Source organism: Diprion similis, chromosome 6, assembly GCF_021155765.1.
Source record: "Diprion similis isolate iyDipSimi1 chromosome 6, iyDipSimi1.1, whole genome shotgun sequence".
NCBI lineage: Eukaryota > Metazoa > Arthropoda > Insecta > Hymenoptera > Diprionidae > Diprion > Diprion similis.
The window spans coordinates 16,129,758-16,149,166 of record NC_060110.1 but is presented as its reverse complement, the minus strand read 5'-3'; the positions used below and the strand labels follow the sequence as shown (position 1 = coordinate 16,149,166).

The window sequence follows — 19,409 nt, the reverse complement described above, 5'->3', positions numbered from 1 at the left end:
GCTATATTGTGAAATTTACCAGGTACTAACGATATGTCATCAAATATGATAGGTTTGACTGATTGATATTCGATAAATTTCAATGATACGCTGCACAGGTACCTCAATATTATTTAACCGAAATAATTTAATATCACTTCAGTGAAGTGCGAAAACAGAATGGACAACTTTCCCAGGTAGCTACAAAAAGTTGACGTTTTGTCCAATTATAAAAATGTCGATGCATTATTGGCAAAAAATAGACGAAAGGTTGGCTTTTTGAATCGCTATAGATCGTCAAAAAACTTGACTCAAAGTTGAAATGCAGTGTACTTCATGTTTACGAATGTCCTCTGAAATACCAGGTATAAGGCAATTCGACTAGACAACCCGTTATCACCTTATTCTAATTACCACTAGAAAGTCAAGTCAAAAATTTTTGATGTTTTTCAAACAAATAATTGTTTATGTGAGCGCATCCATATGCCGAATGAACGTCAACCTCTAGAGGCAGTCAGACTTACTAATCGCTATCTCCTAATTGACGCTAACTGACTATTAGTCCACGTAATTAGACTACTTGCAAATTATTGCCTTTATGTCTTGACTGCTCACAGTCAACTGAAAACTTAATAATAGTTGACGTCGGGTTTTGCCTTTACCATAGCATTTCAAAGGACAATTGTGCACTCTTAGTCAGTGTACAATCAACAATAGCCTCATAATACGCTTATCCGGCCCAGTTGACTTAAAATGGTTGACTGAGAATTTGCGCTATTCAGTATATTCACTAGTCGTAATAAATCTATTTAACATTATTTGCTCCCTCTGCTATCAGAATTCAAATGATTATCTAGCCGATACAATAAGACGCTGAATGTCTCACCTGTACTAAGTAATCAGTTTTGGTGTAAGCATCTGTACTTTTAATTGTAACAGTGTATTTGTATAATAAACTATATTTAAGATAGAGAATAAACTATTTTAAACTGCATATTCTATTCACTGCATGTTGATTTAATTTTTAATTATGCATGATTTTTTCCTCCAAAATGTTATACTAATTTGCTAAAAATAATAAGTAGGTTACAATTTAACAAAATGCGATACTATTTTGTTAGATTAGTATTACCATTGATTTCTGAAAACTGACATATGGTTCATCACGGGCAAAGTATTCAAAAAATTTAACCATTTCAAAAGGTCGACCTTTATTGTCACATCTGATGACTTCGCGTGTATACAGGTATGCATATGAATAGAGTGCATACACGAGATCGTATCAAAATAATAGCATCATTTACAACGTATGCACTTTCTTTATTTTGTTTTCGCATTTTTATCAATATAATATATTTATTCTGTACGATTTTTTATGTAAAATAACGAGTCAATTTATATCCATCATATTTTTCTTATCTTGATTTTTTCATTTTCCTATGTATTGCAATTCTCCGTTCGGCTCATCAATATCAAACTAATGTGAAAACATAACTTCATCACGCATAAGATAATTACTTACTTTACCTGTTAATGTACTTGTTTATATGACAGTAAACTAAAGAACAGAAATATAGTTCCACAGAATTTGGTGAAACATCTGAAGGTTAAAGAAAACTGACTTTTTTCGTAAGAGAGATACATAACTACTTTCGAAACTTTATACAGATATAAATATGCATTAATCATTGAATGATTTGAACTTTAATACCAAATGCCAAACGAGCTAATTGATACAAATTGTTAGTATAAATCTGATGTTATTCCAATGCTGAATTCCATTGTTCTCGACATTGAAAGCTTGTGTTGATGTGACTAGATATAATTAATAATGAAAACACCTCTTTTCATGCTTGATCGTATCTATTGTACATCATCCCTCAGCCAGATGAATCTCAAATCATTATGCTGTGTAAAAGTAAACCCTACTTGTAAATCTATACACTGAACAATTATATATAGAATGTATGATTTATTAGCGGTGTTAGTTATGTTATAATGAGGATTCGTTTTGAAGTGAATAAACAGGATAGCTTGATTTATTCTATCAGTCTGACGATTCTAAGTCGAGTAGCTCAGAAGTTTAATGTTTCAATTGAAGTGCCAACTACATTTATTTCAAAAGACCCAAACTGTAGTTGGTTATTTACATTGAATTTTGAACTGAATTCAAATAAATATTTTAAAATTCAAAATTCAGGCGAATATTATACTGAATAAAAATTTCAACATATTGCAGGGCAACTACGTCCCACTATTTTATTAGTTATCAAACAATTCGAATTCATAAATTACTATACCTATATATTTTGTACATAAGTAGAATTTAATTGCATCAAATTGATATTCAAGGTAACTAGCAATTCAGCATTTGGGGAGTGTTGTTACGTATCTCTTATATGAAAACACTTCCTTTCCGAACTGCGTAAAGTTGATGGTAACACTAAAACTTGAATCAAAATTTCCGAGGACGGCCTCGTTTTTTAACGGGTGTCAATTTACTTGTAACTTGTCTTGGCTGTCGTAATTTTTTCTGTAGTACGGTTGTTGGAGGTTTTGTATTTCTCGTTGATTTAATGTGCGTCTTCATGTGCTGAATATACAATAAACGTGTTTTAATCAGCTTTTTACAGATGTGGCACTGACGGATTTGTTTTTCTGAAAATACGAATAGGGTGAATATAAAATTATAGTGGTATGATGTCAAAGTTAATTGATAAGTGCAAAAAAATTCACTATCATTTAATATTTCGATCACGTTTCACTTCGATGGTCATAAAACACCACATTGTGAAGTCTACTTGGTGATAATACTTCGTACAATAGAAATAACTCAACAAATTACATTCTTATTCCCATACTATTTAGACGTATATTTAAAAGAAAAAGTTGTAGTACTCACAGAGTAAAAGCTCGAATAAAATAGTTTATTTTATTCTTATACGGAGATTATCTGAAAGTCTAACTCACCAGAATTTTTTGTAGCATGTTGCAAACAATGCGCTGCGAGTATTGCGGTACTCGGAAACCATCGGCCGCAATCGTCGCAATTCAGTTTCTTTGATCTCCATGTTTGGTTTGAGCTTTGGATTTTCTTTTTCTGACTCACTCGGGTTACTCTTCTTTTATCAATAGTTTCCTTTATCGTGTCGATGGGTTTTTCAACTGATTTCACCTCTACGCTAGCCTTACTGCTCTTGTTTCGATATGCCTTTGGATGTTCCATACGTGTGTGCCTCGCTAATACAACTACGGCATTGAACTTCTCCTGGCACACTTTGCATGTATACTCTTTATGAACGACTTGTTTAACGTCCGAATCATCCTTACTTAATAAGTCAGACATTTCAAGTGTGCTCATATTTGCCTTGTTTAGTTTATTTCGTAATTTTGGACAGACCCTAGAGTGTGTATCAAGTGCTCTTTTTTGCCGGAAGTTTCGTGAGCAATGTACACACTGCATAGCGGGAGGTATTGGTTTTGTCTGAGCATCGTGAGACTCATCATCGGAGTCTCTGACCATTATAATTTCGTTTTCTTTATCGCTTGAGCCTTTCTCTTTCCCATCATCAATAGTAATCTCAATAATGTCGTTTTTTGCCTGTGACAAGCTGTGTTCTTCATCTATGTCAATTTCGATTATTTCCACTTTGGGATTCCTTGCTGCCTTTTTAGATTTCTTTAATCTGATAGGCCGCGGATTATAATCAGGGTCTGGTGCAGGTTTTTTTTTCCGCCGCCCTCGTTTTTTATTATTATTTTCTTCTTCTGCTCCAATTAGAGCCGGTTGAATAATTATCTCTGAGTCACCACGGTTGACTGAGGTAAGTTGCTGTTTTCTTGGCCTTTTTATTCTAGGTTGTATTTCAATATTTTGATTAGGCACGTTTGGTTCTAATGTACTCATTGACTGTTGAATGCCATCAATACCGTTTGAATTTATTTTGGGGCCAACAAATGCGGTGGACGTGTTTTCTAATAATTTATCAATTGTATTTTCCCTTACACCTGGCCCAAGTTCTGGTGTATCAGATGTTACACTGCGTGGTAGTGTACTTGAACCAACCTCTCCAAATGCTTCAAAGTTTTCGCTAACTCTAGTTTCAATTTGTCGTTCTATGGTGGGAGTATTATAATTTGATGTGTTCAAACAATTTTTAATTGAATTAAAAATTGGTTGTGTCTCAGATTTGATTATGTCATTTGTATTATCTACATGTTGTATTTCACTTCGTTGAGTCACTGGAGATTTGTGACCGAATATTTTCTTTTTAACTGATTTGTTGCCATTTTTCGATAAATTGAAACCCTGTAGTGTGGCTTGAATTTCATCAAACGTCAATTCAGAATCCGACTGATCGCCTTCTAAAAGAATATATTGCACTGTCGACTGTTCAACTATTTCACTCTCACTTGCAAGAGACTCTTGGCTACCTCCTGATTTGCTTACTGATAAGAAACAGACAAATGAATCTTTATAGTATGTCAAATCGTGAATATATTTAGAAGAAAAAAAAATATTGTATTGAAACAGTTGAAATATATTTTACAAACACACTTACCCACACCCATTGCAGCGTCATCCATCATAAGATAAGTAACATTATTTGGCTGCTTCGGAGAATAATTTTCTCTGACGCGATTCGAATCTAGTAGTGTTTGACAGTTTTCATTTATTACTGCATTATTGTTACAAGCCCGTTGTAAGGCTTTTTGCTGACGAAATTTCACTTCAGATATAGATTCATCGTGGTTTGAAGTGTGCTGAATTTGCTGTTGTCTGGATGTGAATACTGGCGTCTGCGTTGTTAGTAACTGCCTTTTGATTTGATTAGGCTTTTTTACTGTTCTCACAGCACCTTCCCCTATTAATCTCTCTACATCGGATCTGTAATTAAAGATCTTGTAAAACATTAAATGCTGGCATTGGAGTACTAAATTTTGAACTTACTGGAATAATTCCTCACTTTTTTAGTAGATACTTCGTTCAAATTCAAAAGCAAATTTGGAAATTCCCAAGCAAAACTTGCATTATTGGTTACCTTTTCTTTGACTCGAAAAAATTCTCAATGTACGATTTTAATTTTCTGGATAATTAGAGGGCGAGCTATAGTATCATCAAAGTTTTGTATACTTCATCAGAAATTGAAAATTTGTGGGTGGTTCTCCAGACTCATCGTAGACGGCGACAGCGAATACATCTTCGGAGTCTTCGACAGCATAAAGAGCAAGTTGCTGTCCAGCAGCTGTTATGAATGTTGCTATTGTTTCCTCATCCTCATCCATTACATCCTGTACAGCTTCTCGTTCTCCCACGTAATACCGTTTGGCGTCTTCACAATCCAAATGCTATGCAATAATAATCACAATACCGAAAATTAAAACTTGAGTACTTGAATTTTTTAGGAGCCAGACCATAACATTTTGTGTTCAAGGTCGTTTAGCGTTATCAGTATATCTGATAAAACCAAAAAATTACAATATTTCAGTGACAAAGATTAGACATAATTCTCCAGAGACATGCTCTGTTAAGGGCATGAACAAACGAAAGATTTAATTACCATAGACAATTTGTCTTTGTCGTTTGCTGCAGATCTAGGGGACATCGGAGGTGAAAGTGGGACAGACACAGAAGAATCATTATAATCAACGGTTACTTCTTCGCAAGTTTCAAGAGCTTCTTGAAAGTAAACTTGAGGTTCCTCCAATTCAGTTTTAACTTGCCTCACCATTTCAAAATGTTCTTCAATCTGGTGAAAAACAGAAAGTTAGATTTTTTAAAGGGAAATCTATATTTTCTACAAATTCTGCTTTCACAGCTTTCACGGTTTGACAAAGTTTTACATCTTGTGTTTGCTAAATATGTCAGATCCTTTCGACTAAAACTTCATGTTTTCAGACAATTAATCAATTCTAATGTTATTTATTGCATATAATACTTTACATTCCAATTCAGATTATATCAGATCATTAGAAGTTAAGGTAAAAACCAGATTACTGCAAACTTTTATTTCCACATAAACTCTGAGCCACATCAATTTTCTATGACATTGTGAATTGATGTGTCAGTTTTCACCTATGTCTTTAACTGAATACAATCTGCAAATCATAAAACATTGAAACAATTGACAAGAAAGTATTGATAAAGGAGAACATTTCTTATAATAGTTGACCAATTACTTCAAATGAGGTTAAATTTTAAAGTTACATTCAAATTTCTGGACTTGTCTTAATAACTTAGCAGTTGTTGCATTTTCTTGAAAGCACAATGTAAATATTTTCTTAATTTTTCAGCAGTGCGTTATGTTAACTTACCATCGAGTTCTCTATGGTTTTTTCGTCGTTTGAGATGAATAAATAATCTGAGGATTTTTGACACTCGAGAAAATTTTCTTTATGGTCCATTCCCACGTCGATCATATTACCACAAACTTCTCTTTCTGAATTCAGGGACATTATTATTTACAGAACAGCTGGTGTCTTCGGGTTAAACCATTTCTACCAAAGACATGGGTTATGCACTCATCTATGTCGACCTGCAACAGCAATCAAGGGATAGAACAAAACAGCGGATGCAAAACAAGACGGTTTTCCTGAATATAAACAATCCAACAATTTGCTAGAATTTCTTCAGCAATATATCGGGACAATAACGACAAATGAAGAGCTGGAAGATATATCTGATTTATTCTACGGAATTGAAGATTGGGGTTAGGACAGAAAATGATTTTTATTTCGAGGCGAAGAGTAGGGGATACAATGAATTGTGAAACTCGGTACGTTTCTGGGCGGAAAAATATTTTGGTACGAATCTATAAAAATACTAACCCGCCATTCTTTAATAAACACTTAACACGTACATTAAAAACCAAATTGGAGTAAGATTTTATTTAGTACGTATGTATGTGGTATGTAACACACTATTTCCATAACACAACACAACACCAACATCTAGATGACGTCACACGATGCGCCGCGACTCAACTCGTGCGAACGCAACCATGAAACTAAGCTCGTTGAAACCGTCAATTTTTCTGATTGGCTCACACTTGAGGGTAGTAATGACGCAACGTGATGTGAGTGAATAAGAAAGTACAGCACCTGTGCGACCTGTGGTCCACTGTGGTCGACGTTAACTGTTCGCCTGCGGTACACGTGCGTACCGGTCAACAATTTTGGGTAATTTTCAATCACGCCACAATTGGTTCGACACTTTGCCAGGTACTTGTAGAAACATACTTATTGTTATTCACCATCAACATACTGGGCATATTTTACAATAATTTTTTTATTTTCAAATTTGGTGACAGTCTTTAACATGGTTAATCTCTGGCCATTGTTACGTCATGCATGTACCCACATGTGCGAAAAAATTTTCAAACTTCAACCTGAGGGTAATTTAAGTACATGAGTACAGTGTGTATAATCTCTTTTGCCGATGAAATTCTGTAACATATATCTACACACACACGTATACAAATTTTCATACTTGTAATATTATTTTTATTGTCTTATTTCACTGCAGAGAATGTTGATGAGGTGGTTCAGCGAAGTAGGTATAGTTTCAGTCAGCACATTCAATCATCATCGCTACCAAGTAGTTAACTCTTTTATTTAGTCAACGTTCAGCGACCTGTAAAAGTCTGGTTGCTTCAGTCTGCTTCTCACTCTGCAACGCAGTGGAGTCAAACAATAGGTGTGTTTACAACGAACACATGTAAGTATGTACTGCTGATAATGAATATAGATTGATACAATTTGTAAATATTTGAAGTATCTGGAATAACCCACACAAGGCTTAACCTCATTTGTTTTATTTCACGAAGGCTCAAGTGAAAATGAATTATTATAGTCTCGACATGTTTTAACGGAAGCTTGTTTAATGACCATATGAAATCATTAATTTGGATAAATTATTATTTCTAAATTACACAGGTCGACACGAATTCTGAGTCTGAGTTCTAGATGACAAATTTTGATTTCTTCCACCTAACTAATAAAAGAAAAATTATTTCAAAAAGTAAAATTTCTGGTTTTAAAAAATGTTTGCTTTTTTTCGAACATATATTGTAAAGAACAATTAAATAAACTTTAGTTTCGCATTTAAATTAATTTTATTCAAAAATTAATAAAAGCTGTATTAATCGAGTTTAAAACTTTTACCTCGTCCCACCACTCTTTTAAACTTATAATCAACAGTTTTGGTGGAACTTGAGCGTATTATATCAATTACTAATCCATGCAGACATAAAGCCAATGTGCTTCTGGATATTTTTGTAGTAATTTACCTGGATTGTGGTCATTAGTATATGAAGTGATAAAAATATGCACATGTTGCATTAAACATCAGCTCTGCAATATACTCGAGTATCATAACATTTAAAGGTCTTGAGGTAGAAGATTCATCTTTGTCAAACTAGCACCATGTGTCAGAACATAATTTATCACATTCCGGACTGGAAGATTAAACATTCTTGCAATTAACCCTAGTTAAAGTGATGACAGCTAAATTAACAAGGTTGCCTAAACTATACTTTCACACATATTAAATTTTAACTAACAAGAATATCAAGTTTGGGTTATAGTTCAATTTCAAATATTGCGAATTATGTTATTGAAATGACTAAAAATTGTGTCTGTTTAAAATTTCACCAGCCAAAATGGTGAAACAGGTAACACATGAGTCACCCAGTGAAATGCAGCTAATGTCACCCACCGAAGATGGAAAGGCTCTTCCTGGTAGCCTGGAATCTGGGCCTGATAGAATACAGATGAAAAAACAGCTTGGCCTGCTGGAAGGAGTTGCTATAATTTTAGGAATCATATTTGGATCTGGTAAATTTTCAGCATTCAATATTTTTTAACAAGATTTAAGATGAAAATTTCCACCTAGTGGTAATAAGTTACCACCTGTTACTAATCGCAAAAGTATTCAAAATTATTATGATTTTTATATGCTCTCTATAACTGACCTTAAATTTTTAGGAATTTTTGTTTCACCAAAGGGCGTAATCAAAGAAGTAGGTAGTGTTGGATTATCTCTCATCATATGGGTCTTTTGTGGTTTGCTCTCTATGGTGGGGGCGTTGTGTTATGCAGAATTAGGTACAAGCATACCCGTAAGCGGTGGTGACTATGCCTATATTCATGAAGCCTTTGGTCCATTACCATCTTTTTTGTATTTATGGGCAGCAAATTTGATATTCGTGTAAGTAATCAATCAAAATTGAGCTATTAATTGATTAAACTAATCGATGTTTATCTAACTAAGGCTCACCATGATTTCTTGTGAAGAGCAATTTACTTGCTTACTTGAAACAGGAAATTAATCAGTTATAATTTGGTCACATGAAATATTGTGTCTACACTTTTCAACCAAATATACGTACTTCAATCACTTTAAAAAAAGAAATCATTTTTTCCCCATATTTTAGCCCTACAACAAACGCTATTATGAGTCTCACTTTTGCTCAGTACGTTCTCCAACCATTCTTTCTGGATTGTGAAATCCCGGATGATGGTATGAGACTCATAGCTGCTGTCACTATATGTAAGTAATGCTTAACGAGTTTAATTCAATTTCAATTTGCAATTGACGGCCAATATACCAGATGTTAACATGCTGCACATGTGTTTCAGGCTTGCTGACTTTTATCAATTGCTACGATGTTAAAGAGACATCAATGATGCAGAATGTGTTCATGTTTGCTAAGGTTGCTGCATTAGTTATAATTATTATCACTGGAATCACCTGGTTAGGACTTGGTATGGTTTCAGTACTAAGATCATTCAATATTATTCCAAATTAAATTCATGTTCAATATTTTTGCATGTCCAAAATCCTGCATGAAATTGAGTATCCTTTAGACATTGTGATGAAAATTCAGATTTACAATTGATTTAGTCTTAATTAATTAGCTTGCACAGTATGAACATATCCTTTTTGTCTCAGGGCATACGGAAAATTTCAAAGCTCCATTCGAAGAAACTAATACTGCTCCAGGAAACATTGCAGTTGCATTTTGCTCTGGTATATTTTCTTATTCTGGCTGGAACTATCTGAATTTTATGACAGAAGAACTCAAAAATCCTTATGTGTAAGTTTGGTAATCGATGTAGATAAATATGTTGACAGACTTATGCACAAAGTATAAACAGCATCGACCGTAATAATTTTTTATTCTTCAGAAATTTACCTCGTGCCATCTACATATCACTGCCATTGGTGACTTTCATCTATGTTCTTGCCAATGTAGCTTATTTAGCAGTGTTAACACCAGATATGATGATAGCCTCTTATGCTATTGCTGTGGTAAGTTTGTACTATACTGCGTTTTTAGAATTACATATTATCAATACTGCTTGAAATTTGTGATGAGTCATGACAGTTGATCCTCGCATTTTATGAAACATTAATTTACGTCAGTGAATGATTGAATAGATAGGAACGTACAATTGACTTACAACTTTCAATGCCATTCTAGACGTTTGGGAATCAAATACTGGGCGTCATGTCGTGGACGATACCTTTAATGGTAGCAATTTCAGCTTTTGGTGGCTTGAGTGTCCATATCATGACTTCTTCAAGGATGTGCTTCGTAGGTGCTCGAAATGGGCAATTTCCAGCTATGTTGAGCCACATTAATGTGTCCAAGTTGACTCCAACACCCGCCTTAGTGTTTTTGGTACGTCGTATGTGCATTGTTTATATCCAAGTATAATAATCATGGTGAATTTCTGCGACTAACATTGTACGAAAATTAAAGCGTAACAAGTTTTAACTGCACCATACTCTATCCGCAAATACGAATTCCAAAAGAGTATCTGTCTCTCTTGTAAGATATAATTCTATCCAGCGTTTAGTATATGTTAGCCGTATATTGTTTTTTCTTTTCAGTGTATTCTGTCACTATGTATGCTTTGCACGAGTGACGTATTTGTGCTCATTACTTACTGTAGTATTGTGGAGACATTCTTCATTACATTATCTATTGCCGGTGTTCTATGGCTGAGATATAAGAGACCGAACATGGAGAGGCCTATCAAGGTATGTGCACAGTTTCTATCTGAAAATTACAATTGGTTAAAAATTATTCAAATTTATGTAGTCCTAATCTGAATTTTTTTCATACATACTTCATCATATACCATGTTCTCACAGGTTTCTTTGTGGGTACCTATTACGTTTGTGATGATATGTATTTTCCTCATTGTGGTATCTTGCTATCAGGCACCATTTGAAGTGGGGATAGGCACTTTAATTACCCTGTCTGGAATCCCTGCTTATTATATCGGAATTGTGTGGAAAAATAAACCAAAGTCATTTCAACGTCAGTATCGTAAGTGTGAAATTTGTATGACCAACTTCTCACTTCAAAATACAAATCTGATTTACAAAATACTTTCGTGAAATTAGGTACGTCATGTGCTACATATTGAAAGTTGACAACTTAATTAGAGATATTGTCCTAAATTGGTTTTTTTGTTACTTAATTGTGCTTCTCTTGTAGATCGCATCACCTGCACGATGCAAAAATTGTTTGTAGCTGCGAGGGAAGAAAGAGATGAGTAATGACTGAAGTTTTTGTAATTCAAAACAGTATTCGGTGCGTGCATAATTACTTAAAAAGCTACAGCAATGCTTGTCAATAATTGGGTAAGGCTTTATCTTCTTTTCATTGTCACCATTACTGTTGGATTACTTGAAACTGTGTTTTTATATTGTATTCATTGTGATTTTTAATCAAGAGTTAGTGATTGCATGCTCTTTTGATATAATTATTTATTATGCTTTTTTGATATAATAATTTATCTAAAATTCAACGCAACTCGGGAATGAGAAAACCCCTTAAGTTGAATATGGTAGTTAATTTTAAAGCAAGTCAAATGAATAACCGTTTCAAACGTTTTCAAATTTGTTTGCAGTTTGTCTTGTTAGTCAAGTTTAGTCAAATCATTTAATGTCGATATAAGAAAATTCATCTGATATGTTTGTTACACTACTGTGGAAGTTTTTGCTGTTGCGTCATTCTGCAGTAAGTAGTTTTTATTAAATTTATCTATCGTCGCATGTATGAAATATGACCAACATATACAAATATTGTTAGTATATCTGTCATTATCGTATATACGATGAAGAGAGACGTATAAATATTTTCATGTTGATCATGGAAAGTTATATCGTGTAACGCATATCTCGTGAATATTTTCGTGGAGAATATTCAAGAAATATGTAAACGTTGAAAATTTATTTTTCATTTTACTACCTGCGTGATAAATCTCTATCAGCAAGCAAGTATTAGAATGCATAGAATTTAGAAATTGTTATTATAAACTCTCCTGCCTATATTAAAGTGAATCAGTTTTCCTGTGCGCATAGTTCACCTAGGCTCAAGTTTTTCTGCAGGAGCCAAATAAGTAATCAATAATATTGAATGAAGCTCAACGTAAGTGGTTTCACACATTGTACAATTAAACTTACACAAGTGAAATTTTTTTATCAAAGTCTTAGTTAAGATAAAAATTTATTTCTCACACTGAGATAGAATGCAAATGTTGAGTTTCGTTTATAGGATAGTAACTCTGTATCTTGAATCTCAGAGGAGTTGAACTTCTGGCATAGTATTTATTAACCAAAATTGTACCAAAAATTTTATATATTTCTATCATGAATTTTATATACTTCTATACGAGAAAAAAACTGATTTATTTACTGACATGTGTTCGTTTTAATTTAGGTACCGTGTTAATACTGTCATTATTTCGTTTTCGAAAAAACTAATGTTTTGAATTCGGAAATACATGATTAATTTTAGTCTCTGATAATATTTTATACTTGTAATGCAGAAACATTCATGTTTGAAGTGGTTTGTATCAACTGTTTACAATAAACTTAAAAATCGCTATCTATTTAGTAAAAGTCCAATTATTGCGGCTACGTCTTAACAATGATGTCGAATATTTCAATTACTTATACAGAGTATTTGGACGGTGTTGTAAAAAATGCATTTCGTCCCCAATACCAACAATTTTTATTGATAAATTGAAAAGAAACAGAAAATAGATAACATCAACTGATAATCGCAAAAGATTTGACAGAAATATTTCCGTGGTTTCTAAACACCGAATAATACATTTTTTTGTAAGTTGAATATAATGTGTATTTACAAATTACAATTGAAAAGTCTACTATCAAATTGACAGTAGCAACATTTCCTAGGTAAGGAAATGGAATGTAAAGGATTGTATTCTACGAGTGCTACTTACAGTTGCAACGGAGTTGACCGATTTCAACAGTGCCATTAAAGTAATAAATAAACTAATAAATAATATTTAATTGATAATACTTTTATTATACACAGTTAATATTCGTGATCCAATATGAGTGAGAGTTATGTACATTAATGGATATCCTCCGGGTTGAACATACCCTGAAATAACGAAAGTGAATAATCTCATTACCAGTTACCCAGCAGAGTGAAGTGTGTTCATACAATAAATGGTAGATTTTGGTTCTTAAGGGTTAAGGTACGAATTTTTACAAAGATTTAAGAAATATTTTGTCCGTGGAGCCTGCTCAATAACATAAAAAAAAAAAGAGTCAATTGCGCTTATGAAAAATTACTTACTCTGGCACGTCGCAGAATGGAATCTTTGCTTGCATCATATGGGTGATCCTTACTGGGGATCTCCAAAACTGATGGCACCGGTTGTGTATGGCTGTCAATCACATGTCGGATCATCTCAGCCACCTGAAAAAATTTAGCAGCATTGTTTAGCCCTACAAAAACTATTTTGAGGAGTGATGAATATCAATTTCACGATATTAAGTAATATCAATCTCCTGAAAAAATTCCTGTGATTGACATCGATGCTCTAGAAATATCTATTTCTGACATATTATTTAGCATTGATCATGACAAATTGACAGAGCAAATCTTACATTCAATCTGATTAATTAGTTAATCAATGAGGTATAAAATTTACGTCGATCAAGCATAAGTCATTATCGATCAAAATATCGTAACAAATTGCAATATGATACGTTTCAATTTTGGCTGTAATAAAGGAATGTTTTTTACCAAGCTACCTATAATGAAGTTATACAGTGACATATGTTTTAATTTCAACCATTAGTAATGAGTCATAGAAATTCAAGAGCCTGCGAGCTTCTTCCTTCATTCTTTGACATGCGAAAAAGAAAAAACTGTTGAACTGATTATCGATTTGATAATTGTGTCATGTCAGTATATGCACAAGTAAGACAATTGAAAATTTGTAACTTTTATATAATCTAAGTATATGTTACATTTTGGTTGATGAGAATGATATCGATGTCGTCCCGTTTGATGAAGCGCTTAAACGTATCCTCAATTTCTCCAACAGCTGTGTCTGAAATCACGGATAAGCATACATGAATACACAATAGACAGTATTACTTAGAATCTATTATATCTAAACGAACCAAACTTCAGCATGAGAGAATCATCGAAAGTGCAAAATTAATTTTCAAATTTATCGAGTGATTTTCACAGAAATTTTATGGATTGAACAACCAATACATGTACATATGGCAATATTATGAAATATTTGTATTTTACACAAGAAAATGTAAAATTTGCAATTATTTACTTACGTCAAGATTTTTTATTTTACTCAAGGAGAATTTAGCTCATTGTAGCGATGCACTAAACTGCAATATTTTCTATACTGCAGATTGAATAATTTTACAATTTCCAGTTTTCTTAATTTATGCAAAAGCTTCGGGAATGCAATGTATATTTGTGAGGCATGTAGTATAGCTATTGATTAGGTATAGGCGAAAAATATGCTCAACCATTTGTCTAGGTGTGAGCTGAGTACGAAGTAACGTCAATTAGATAGGACTTGTGAAAAAAAGAAGTGGTAAGCGATTGGGTGTTAATGACAATAGATGTGGTTAAGATCTTTACGTACTCTTGTCAACGACCATAAAGTTGGGCTGGCGATTTTTGTTGATCTCTCCAACACCTCCCAAAAGGAATCCAACGCAAGTATCCTGTGTAAGAAGAAAACTCGAATTTTTTACAGCTCGATGATAAACGAGTTCGAGTGAAATATCGGTAGAATAATTACCTCATCTCCAATTACGGCGAGGAGCTTGCCTTTTCCTGCGGAATGAAGAGACATGGTCAGTTAGTTTTTGTCGTTAAAAAACGGAGCCTGAGTAGCGGAGAAAAATTCGTCGACGATCCCAAAACTGTTCACACGCGAGTCAGCTGACTGACCGAACGTCACGCCCACCTATTCGGGCTGCGTTTACTCTCGTATTAATCGCCAGGGGCGAATCTAGCGAGGGGTGCACTGAGCGTTTATCAATTTAGCAATAAATGATTGAAAATCCAAAAGAATGGCACAGTAAATTTTTCACAGCGATGAGAAATGTCGTATTGAAATTTTTGCTATCCATGTTACGAAATATATGAATAAATAAAAATATCGAAGGCGCGAAATCTTACTGTCGAGTCCTGCACCCGTGTTTTCCTGTAAGCGATGCATTGCTTCCTTCACTTTCGCCATGGCCGTGAGTTTATCCGAAACAGTGAGGTATCCTAAGTTCTGTTTGATTCAAAATTTCTCGCCGAAAGGTGAAAATATTTCGCGTCGATGCTAACTGGCCGAATGCCCGAAGCTGTCTAACCCCGGAGAGTGAGTTTTGTTGGTTGTTGGATGTTTCTTCTTCGTTCATGTAACGCGTAGGCGATAACCATTTCACTAATGATCCGACTAAATAAAACAATTAGTTTCTATGTATGTACCATGCCTGCTTAGACTCTGTGTTGAAAGGCCGAGTCTCCTTGCTCTACTACATGCATATTTCATTTACATTTTTAACAACGCTAAATAGAGCTTGGTGAGTATCGCATTCCTTCTCAATTGCGGAGGAAAAATAATATTCTCACAACATCTTAATCTTACCCACTGTGTAACTCTTCTTATTTTTAGCACAGACACGTCTCAACCTTTTGTTTACAAAATATTTAACTTTCTCTGATTAATGCAGTTTCATAATTTTCTATAGCAAACTTTTAGTTTTAGTCGTACACTCTATACATACTCGTTACATGACTTATACTTTGTATGCATGATTCGTCTAATAACAGGAAACTATATCCACCCCAAACCCACGATAAATTTTTTTTTTCATTTTGCAACCCAGCGTAACTCTTAGTTTTCATTCCACTTTGGCATACTCTTTCCAATTTCACAGTAGAATTAAACACATGTAAAAGTTTGCTATGTCCGAGGAGTCATGATCATGAAATAAGACAACAGGCAGATATAAATTAGCAGATATTGTTAGCCTCATTTGATCAATTTACTCACTGTTTTGCGTGGTTGGTTGTTCCATGTAATAATGTTAATTTTGGTCAATTAATAACTCATCTTCTTAATTATGTCTTGCACATTTTTGTATGTACATCAGATCCAAGGAACCTAGACTAATGGCAATAAACATTATTTTCAGTAAACAAGGAAGTCGAACCAGCATGCCGGAACCTGTGAATCATCAGGTGAATGCAGCTCGCAAGACATTCCAAACACTTCATCAAATATCTAAACTATTAAACACGAACCTTGACCCATCTACGCTCAGCATTTGCGTAAGACTCTGTGAGAATGGCGTCAACCCGCAGGCACTGGCAACTGTGGTGAAAGAATTACAGAGGGAAGTTAAAGTCTTGAATAATACACAATCTGGTTCTGCTCCCAGTAAAACAAGTTTAAATAAGTAGTTTTAAGCATTATAAATTTAATCACACAGTGAGTCTATGCTGAATTGATTCATGGTTTTTGTAGTTTCATAATAATGTAATTAGATCTGATGACCACTGTTTTTGTACTAAATAAATACTGGCCTTCATTAAGCGACACGTTATATTAACAGAATGCTGATATGAGATGGTATTTCCATACCTCATCTTGAATAAACTTATATGATTTGACCGCAGTCCAATTGTTTTATACATGTATATAGCTTTAACATGCATAAGTTCTTGAAGTTTGACCAAGAAAAGGTCAGGGTCTTTGTGATCTTGCCATTGATGATCTGCGCATACATTTGCACTTACGTTATCTTTGACGGAATTGACAGAACACAATAAAAGCTATCTTCCTTATTTGCAGGTACTGAAAATTTATTTTACCGGCTGTTAACTTTAATCTGGAATTATGAATATGGTCTTTCATTCGTAATGAAATGGCATCGTTATAAAGGATTCCCACGTGATTAAAAGTTTTCGATTTACGACACGATTTAAACTTTACATTTTTTTTCATATTGCCTGTCATCATAAAAATCGTTGTCTCACAAGTTCTGATCCTTATCTGATTGTATTTGTAAGAGGTACTACCAGATCTTACTGAAGTTCTCTAAATCATTACACAGGTTCTCACAATAATATTCATATTGTACAACTACAGAAGGTAAATAAAGGCACAGTAGAAAACGAAATGTAGAAAATATAATGTAGGTACTATCTGACAGAACACACATACACTCGAAACTTAGAAGTAATGTATATATAATAATGCTAAAAAAAGCACATTTGTGAGCATGTTTAAGTGGTATTTCAGATTCAATCAACTATACCTTACTCATTTTTTCTATTTGTGTTTTAGTACGATGTATCATGATGAATTAATTCATTTGCCACAATCAATTTCACTCATTACTATTTAGAAATGATTTACACAATTGCAAAGATAGTCTATAATTGTAAAAAATTGCTGATCAGATATCTTTTACCATACCACCGTCTATTATAACTCATAGTTCATCTTTATTGATTGCTGCTTCACGTTTTGTTTCTGTAGCAGGTTTCGAGATTTTTTTCTTGGTTTTAAGCTTCGATTTACCTGGTATTTCTTGGGCCATATTCTGGAAGAAAAACGTCTCTTAATTTTTTGTAATTTATTCGTATATTATTTCCAAACTATTTTTCTGAAAAGCGCCTTTGTGCATACAAAGAAAATGACCTTTATTTATACCTCTTTATTATATTTTCCATAAAAAGTTTGTCCTTCAAATGTTATTTCTGTCAATTCCGGCTGATCCAAGAGAAATCCTTTTGCATCAATAACCTGGGCACCGTCGCGAAACATGAAAATTGCTCTATTGTCATCAATCATGTACCTGAAAATGATTTAGATGAATTGACTGGTTTCAGTAATGTGAAATTTGTTTTGATTCCATATGGAAGCAAAGCCAATTCAAAGGGTTAGAAAAATATATACAAACAGTTACAGAATTATTTTATGCAATGCTACCAAAATGACTTGACCAATCATTTCTCGCGGTATTATTACCTTTCTGCAATTACATGATTATTATGAAGGCCAGTCTGCCATCGTTGCGTTATAGATTCAGTTTCATCGCGAGAATATTCTTTCTTCAATCCCACGAACATCATTAAACCTTTGCCTTTTTTAGTTGCTTTAATGACATTATCTGGATTCGTCATATCAAGCTGTGAAATAAGGAAGGTGAAATTATTATCGACAATTTATTTCCGTATTATTGATTTCATATCACTATCATGATTCTCCGCTTAACCTTAGCCAAGTCAATTTTTGGGCTTGGACGAAGGTGTTCTGGAAGTTCATCTGGCTCTAAAGGGTCATCACCTTCCTGTGAATTAAAAGATGAATCAGTGACGGTAAAAATGATTTCAGAAAAGTGGGTGATATGTGAATGGCTTTATGCAGTGTATACAGCAGCCAATCGTATTCTAAAATAAAGTGCAAACCACCAGGCAGTTTCTATGATTGCTAATGTGGCTGCATAAACAAATTCAGCAAAAATCTTTCGAAGACTAAAAACTAACCTCCCACTGGTCCAATAACCTCTCCATATCTGCATCTGTATAATCGCGAATGTCCTTTTTAGCCCAACTAGGTTTTTCCTCAGACTTTGAACAATTTGCATTCGTAATGCAAATAAGTAATACGACTAACCATAACTTAGTAATAATTTTCATTTTTGACATGCTAGTTATTCACAATTAGACCTACGCATACAGCGTATCAGAACAGTGGAAACTTTGTGTACTTATGAAACGGGCTGCGAAAAAAAAAGATCACTTGCAAGGAATTCTGATATTTATATACAGCGTAAACTAAAATTTAATCGTAACTATAAGATTGAGGTTATGTTCTATGTCGGTTGACACCACGGTGAACCGCTACGTCACCTATCAGCGGTGACCTTATCTCACTTAGCAGCTTAGGAAGTTCCATTATCTAAAGCATCCACAAAAGCATCCGTAGAGCCCTGAGCCAATGATAATAGAGCAACTCTTGTCGGAGTTCACGCATCAGAAAAATTTAAATGCGAGCTACCGACATGAGATCTGTATGAACAACAGGTCAATATGCATGTTGCCGTACCG

At 34.0% G+C, this 19,409-nt stretch overlaps 5 protein-coding genes across 8 annotated transcripts; 2 read left to right on the top strand and 3 right to left on the bottom strand.

Moving 5' to 3' along the window:
• Positions 1–2,202: 2,202 nt before the first annotated feature.
• LOC124407307 lies at positions 2,203–6,979 on the bottom strand. The gene is made up of 7 exons (XM_046883328.1): positions 6,808–6,979; positions 6,295–6,515; positions 5,541–5,729; positions 5,114–5,328; positions 4,542–4,867; positions 2,950–4,428; positions 2,203–2,637 (listed from the first exon to the last, which is right to left on the bottom strand). The coding sequence occupies exons 2-7, from the start codon at positions 6,433–6,435 to the stop codon at positions 2,435–2,437; spliced, it is 2,553 nt and encodes an 850-aa protein (XP_046739284.1). The 5' UTR covers positions 6,436–6,515; positions 6,808–6,979; the 3' UTR covers positions 2,203–2,434.
• A 559-nt stretch (positions 6,980–7,538) lies between these two features.
• LOC124407308 (Y+L amino acid transporter 2) lies at positions 7,539–12,555 on the top strand. 3 transcript variants are annotated; one of them, XM_046883331.1, is made up of 11 exons: positions 7,539–7,675; positions 8,635–8,814; positions 8,965–9,187; positions 9,414–9,529; positions 9,619–9,744; positions 9,932–10,076; positions 10,168–10,291; positions 10,464–10,664; positions 10,877–11,026; positions 11,141–11,318; positions 11,490–12,555. In XM_046883331.1, exons 2-11 carry the CDS (start codon positions 8,640–8,642, stop codon positions 11,549–11,551), a joined length of 1,500 nt encoding a protein of 499 aa, XP_046739287.1. In that variant the 5' UTR covers positions 7,539–7,675; positions 8,635–8,639; the 3' UTR covers positions 11,552–12,555. The 3 variants fall into 3 exon arrangements, with proteins under 3 accessions (XP_046739287.1, XP_046739285.1, XP_046739286.1); XM_046883329.1 differs by having other exon boundaries at positions 7,558–7,696; XM_046883330.1 differs by having other exon boundaries at positions 7,575–7,700.
• A 755-nt stretch (positions 12,556–13,310) lies between these two features.
• On the bottom strand, positions 13,311–15,673 carry LOC124407312 (V-type proton ATPase subunit F 1). 2 transcript variants are annotated; one of them, XM_046883334.1, is made up of 6 exons: positions 15,477–15,673; positions 15,094–15,128; positions 14,935–15,016; positions 14,288–14,370; positions 13,608–13,730; positions 13,311–13,409 (listed from the first exon to the last, which is right to left on the bottom strand). In XM_046883334.1, exons 1-6 carry the CDS (start codon positions 15,535–15,537, stop codon positions 13,380–13,382), a joined length of 414 nt encoding a protein of 137 aa, XP_046739290.1. In that variant the 5' UTR covers positions 15,538–15,673; the 3' UTR covers positions 13,311–13,379. The 2 variants fall into 2 exon arrangements, with proteins under 2 accessions (XP_046739290.1, XP_046739291.1); XM_046883335.1 differs by lacking the exon at positions 15,477–15,673 and having other exon boundaries at positions 15,094–15,261.
• On the top strand, positions 15,673–16,964 carry LOC124407313 (mitotic-spindle organizing protein 1-like). The gene is made up of 2 exons (XM_046883336.1): positions 15,673–15,871; positions 16,487–16,964. Exons 1-2 carry the CDS (start codon positions 15,771–15,773, stop codon positions 16,752–16,754), a joined length of 369 nt encoding a protein of 122 aa, XP_046739292.1. The 5' UTR covers positions 15,673–15,770; the 3' UTR covers positions 16,755–16,964.
• An 822-nt stretch (positions 16,965–17,786) lies between these two features.
• Positions 17,787–19,087, bottom strand: LOC124407310 (LDLR chaperone boca). Its single transcript, XM_046883333.1, has 5 exons — positions 18,846–19,087; positions 18,575–18,649; positions 18,328–18,488; positions 18,010–18,154; positions 17,787–17,899 (listed from the first exon to the last, which is right to left on the bottom strand). The coding sequence occupies exons 1-5, from the start codon at positions 19,005–19,007 to the stop codon at positions 17,789–17,791; spliced, it is 654 nt and encodes a 217-aa protein (XP_046739289.1). The 5' UTR covers positions 19,008–19,087; the 3' UTR covers positions 17,787–17,788.
• Positions 19,088–19,409: the final 322 nt, after the last annotated feature.

Excerpts from the sequence above, each read along its gene's own strand:
- LOC124407313 (XM_046883336.1), top strand. The coding sequence starts at position 15,771 with ATGTACCATGCCTGCTTAGACTCTGTGTTGAAAGGCCGAGTCTCCTTG. Across the intron at positions 15,872-16,486 it reads ACAACGCTAAATAGAGCTTG|TAAACAAGGAAGTCGAACCA; the intron begins GTGAGTATCGCA and ends CATTATTTTCAG.
- LOC124407308 (XM_046883331.1), top strand. The coding sequence starts at position 8,640 with ATGGTGAAACAGGTAACACATGAGTCACCCAGTGAAATGCAGCTAATG. Across the intron at positions 9,745-9,931 it reads AATCACCTGGTTAGGACTTG|GGCATACGGAAAATTTCAAA; the intron begins GTATGGTTTCAG and ends TTTTTGTCTCAG. Across the intron at positions 10,665-10,876 it reads CACCCGCCTTAGTGTTTTTG|TGTATTCTGTCACTATGTAT; the intron begins GTACGTCGTATG and ends TTTTCTTTTCAG.
- LOC124407307 (XM_046883328.1), bottom strand. The coding sequence starts at position 6,435 with ATGTCCCTGAATTCAGAAAGAGAAGTTTGTGGTAATATGATCGACGTG. Across the intron at positions 5,329-5,540 it reads ACAAAGACAAATTGTCTATG|CATTTGGATTGTGAAGACGC; the intron begins GTAATTAAATCT and ends ATTATTGCATAG. Across the intron at positions 2,638-2,949 it reads ACATGCTACAAAAAATTCTG|AAAAACAAATCCGTCAGTGC; the intron begins GTGAGTTAGACT and ends TCGTATTTTCAG.
- LOC124407312 (XM_046883334.1), bottom strand. The coding sequence starts at position 15,537 with ATGGCGAAAGTGAAGGAAGCAATGCATCGCTTACAGGAAAACACGGGT. Across the intron at positions 15,129-15,476 it reads CACGGGTGCAGGACTCGACA|GAAAAGGCAAGCTCCTCGCC; the intron begins GTAAGATTTCGC and ends TTCATTCCGCAG. Across the intron at positions 13,410-13,607 it reads CCATTCTGCGACGTGCCAGA|GGTATGTTCAACCCGGAGGA; the intron begins GTAAGTAATTTT and ends TCGTTATTTCAG.
- LOC124407310 (XM_046883333.1), bottom strand. The coding sequence starts at position 19,007 with ATGTCAAAAATGAAAATTATTACTAAGTTATGGTTAGTCGTATTACTT. Across the intron at positions 18,650-18,845 it reads GGTTATTGGACCAGTGGGAG|GAAGGTGATGACCCTTTAGA; the intron begins GTTAGTTTTTAG and ends TTTAATTCACAG. Across the intron at positions 17,900-18,009 it reads ATGGAAAATATAATAAAGAG|AATATGGCCCAAGAAATACC; the intron begins GTATAAATAAAG and ends TTTTTCTTCCAG.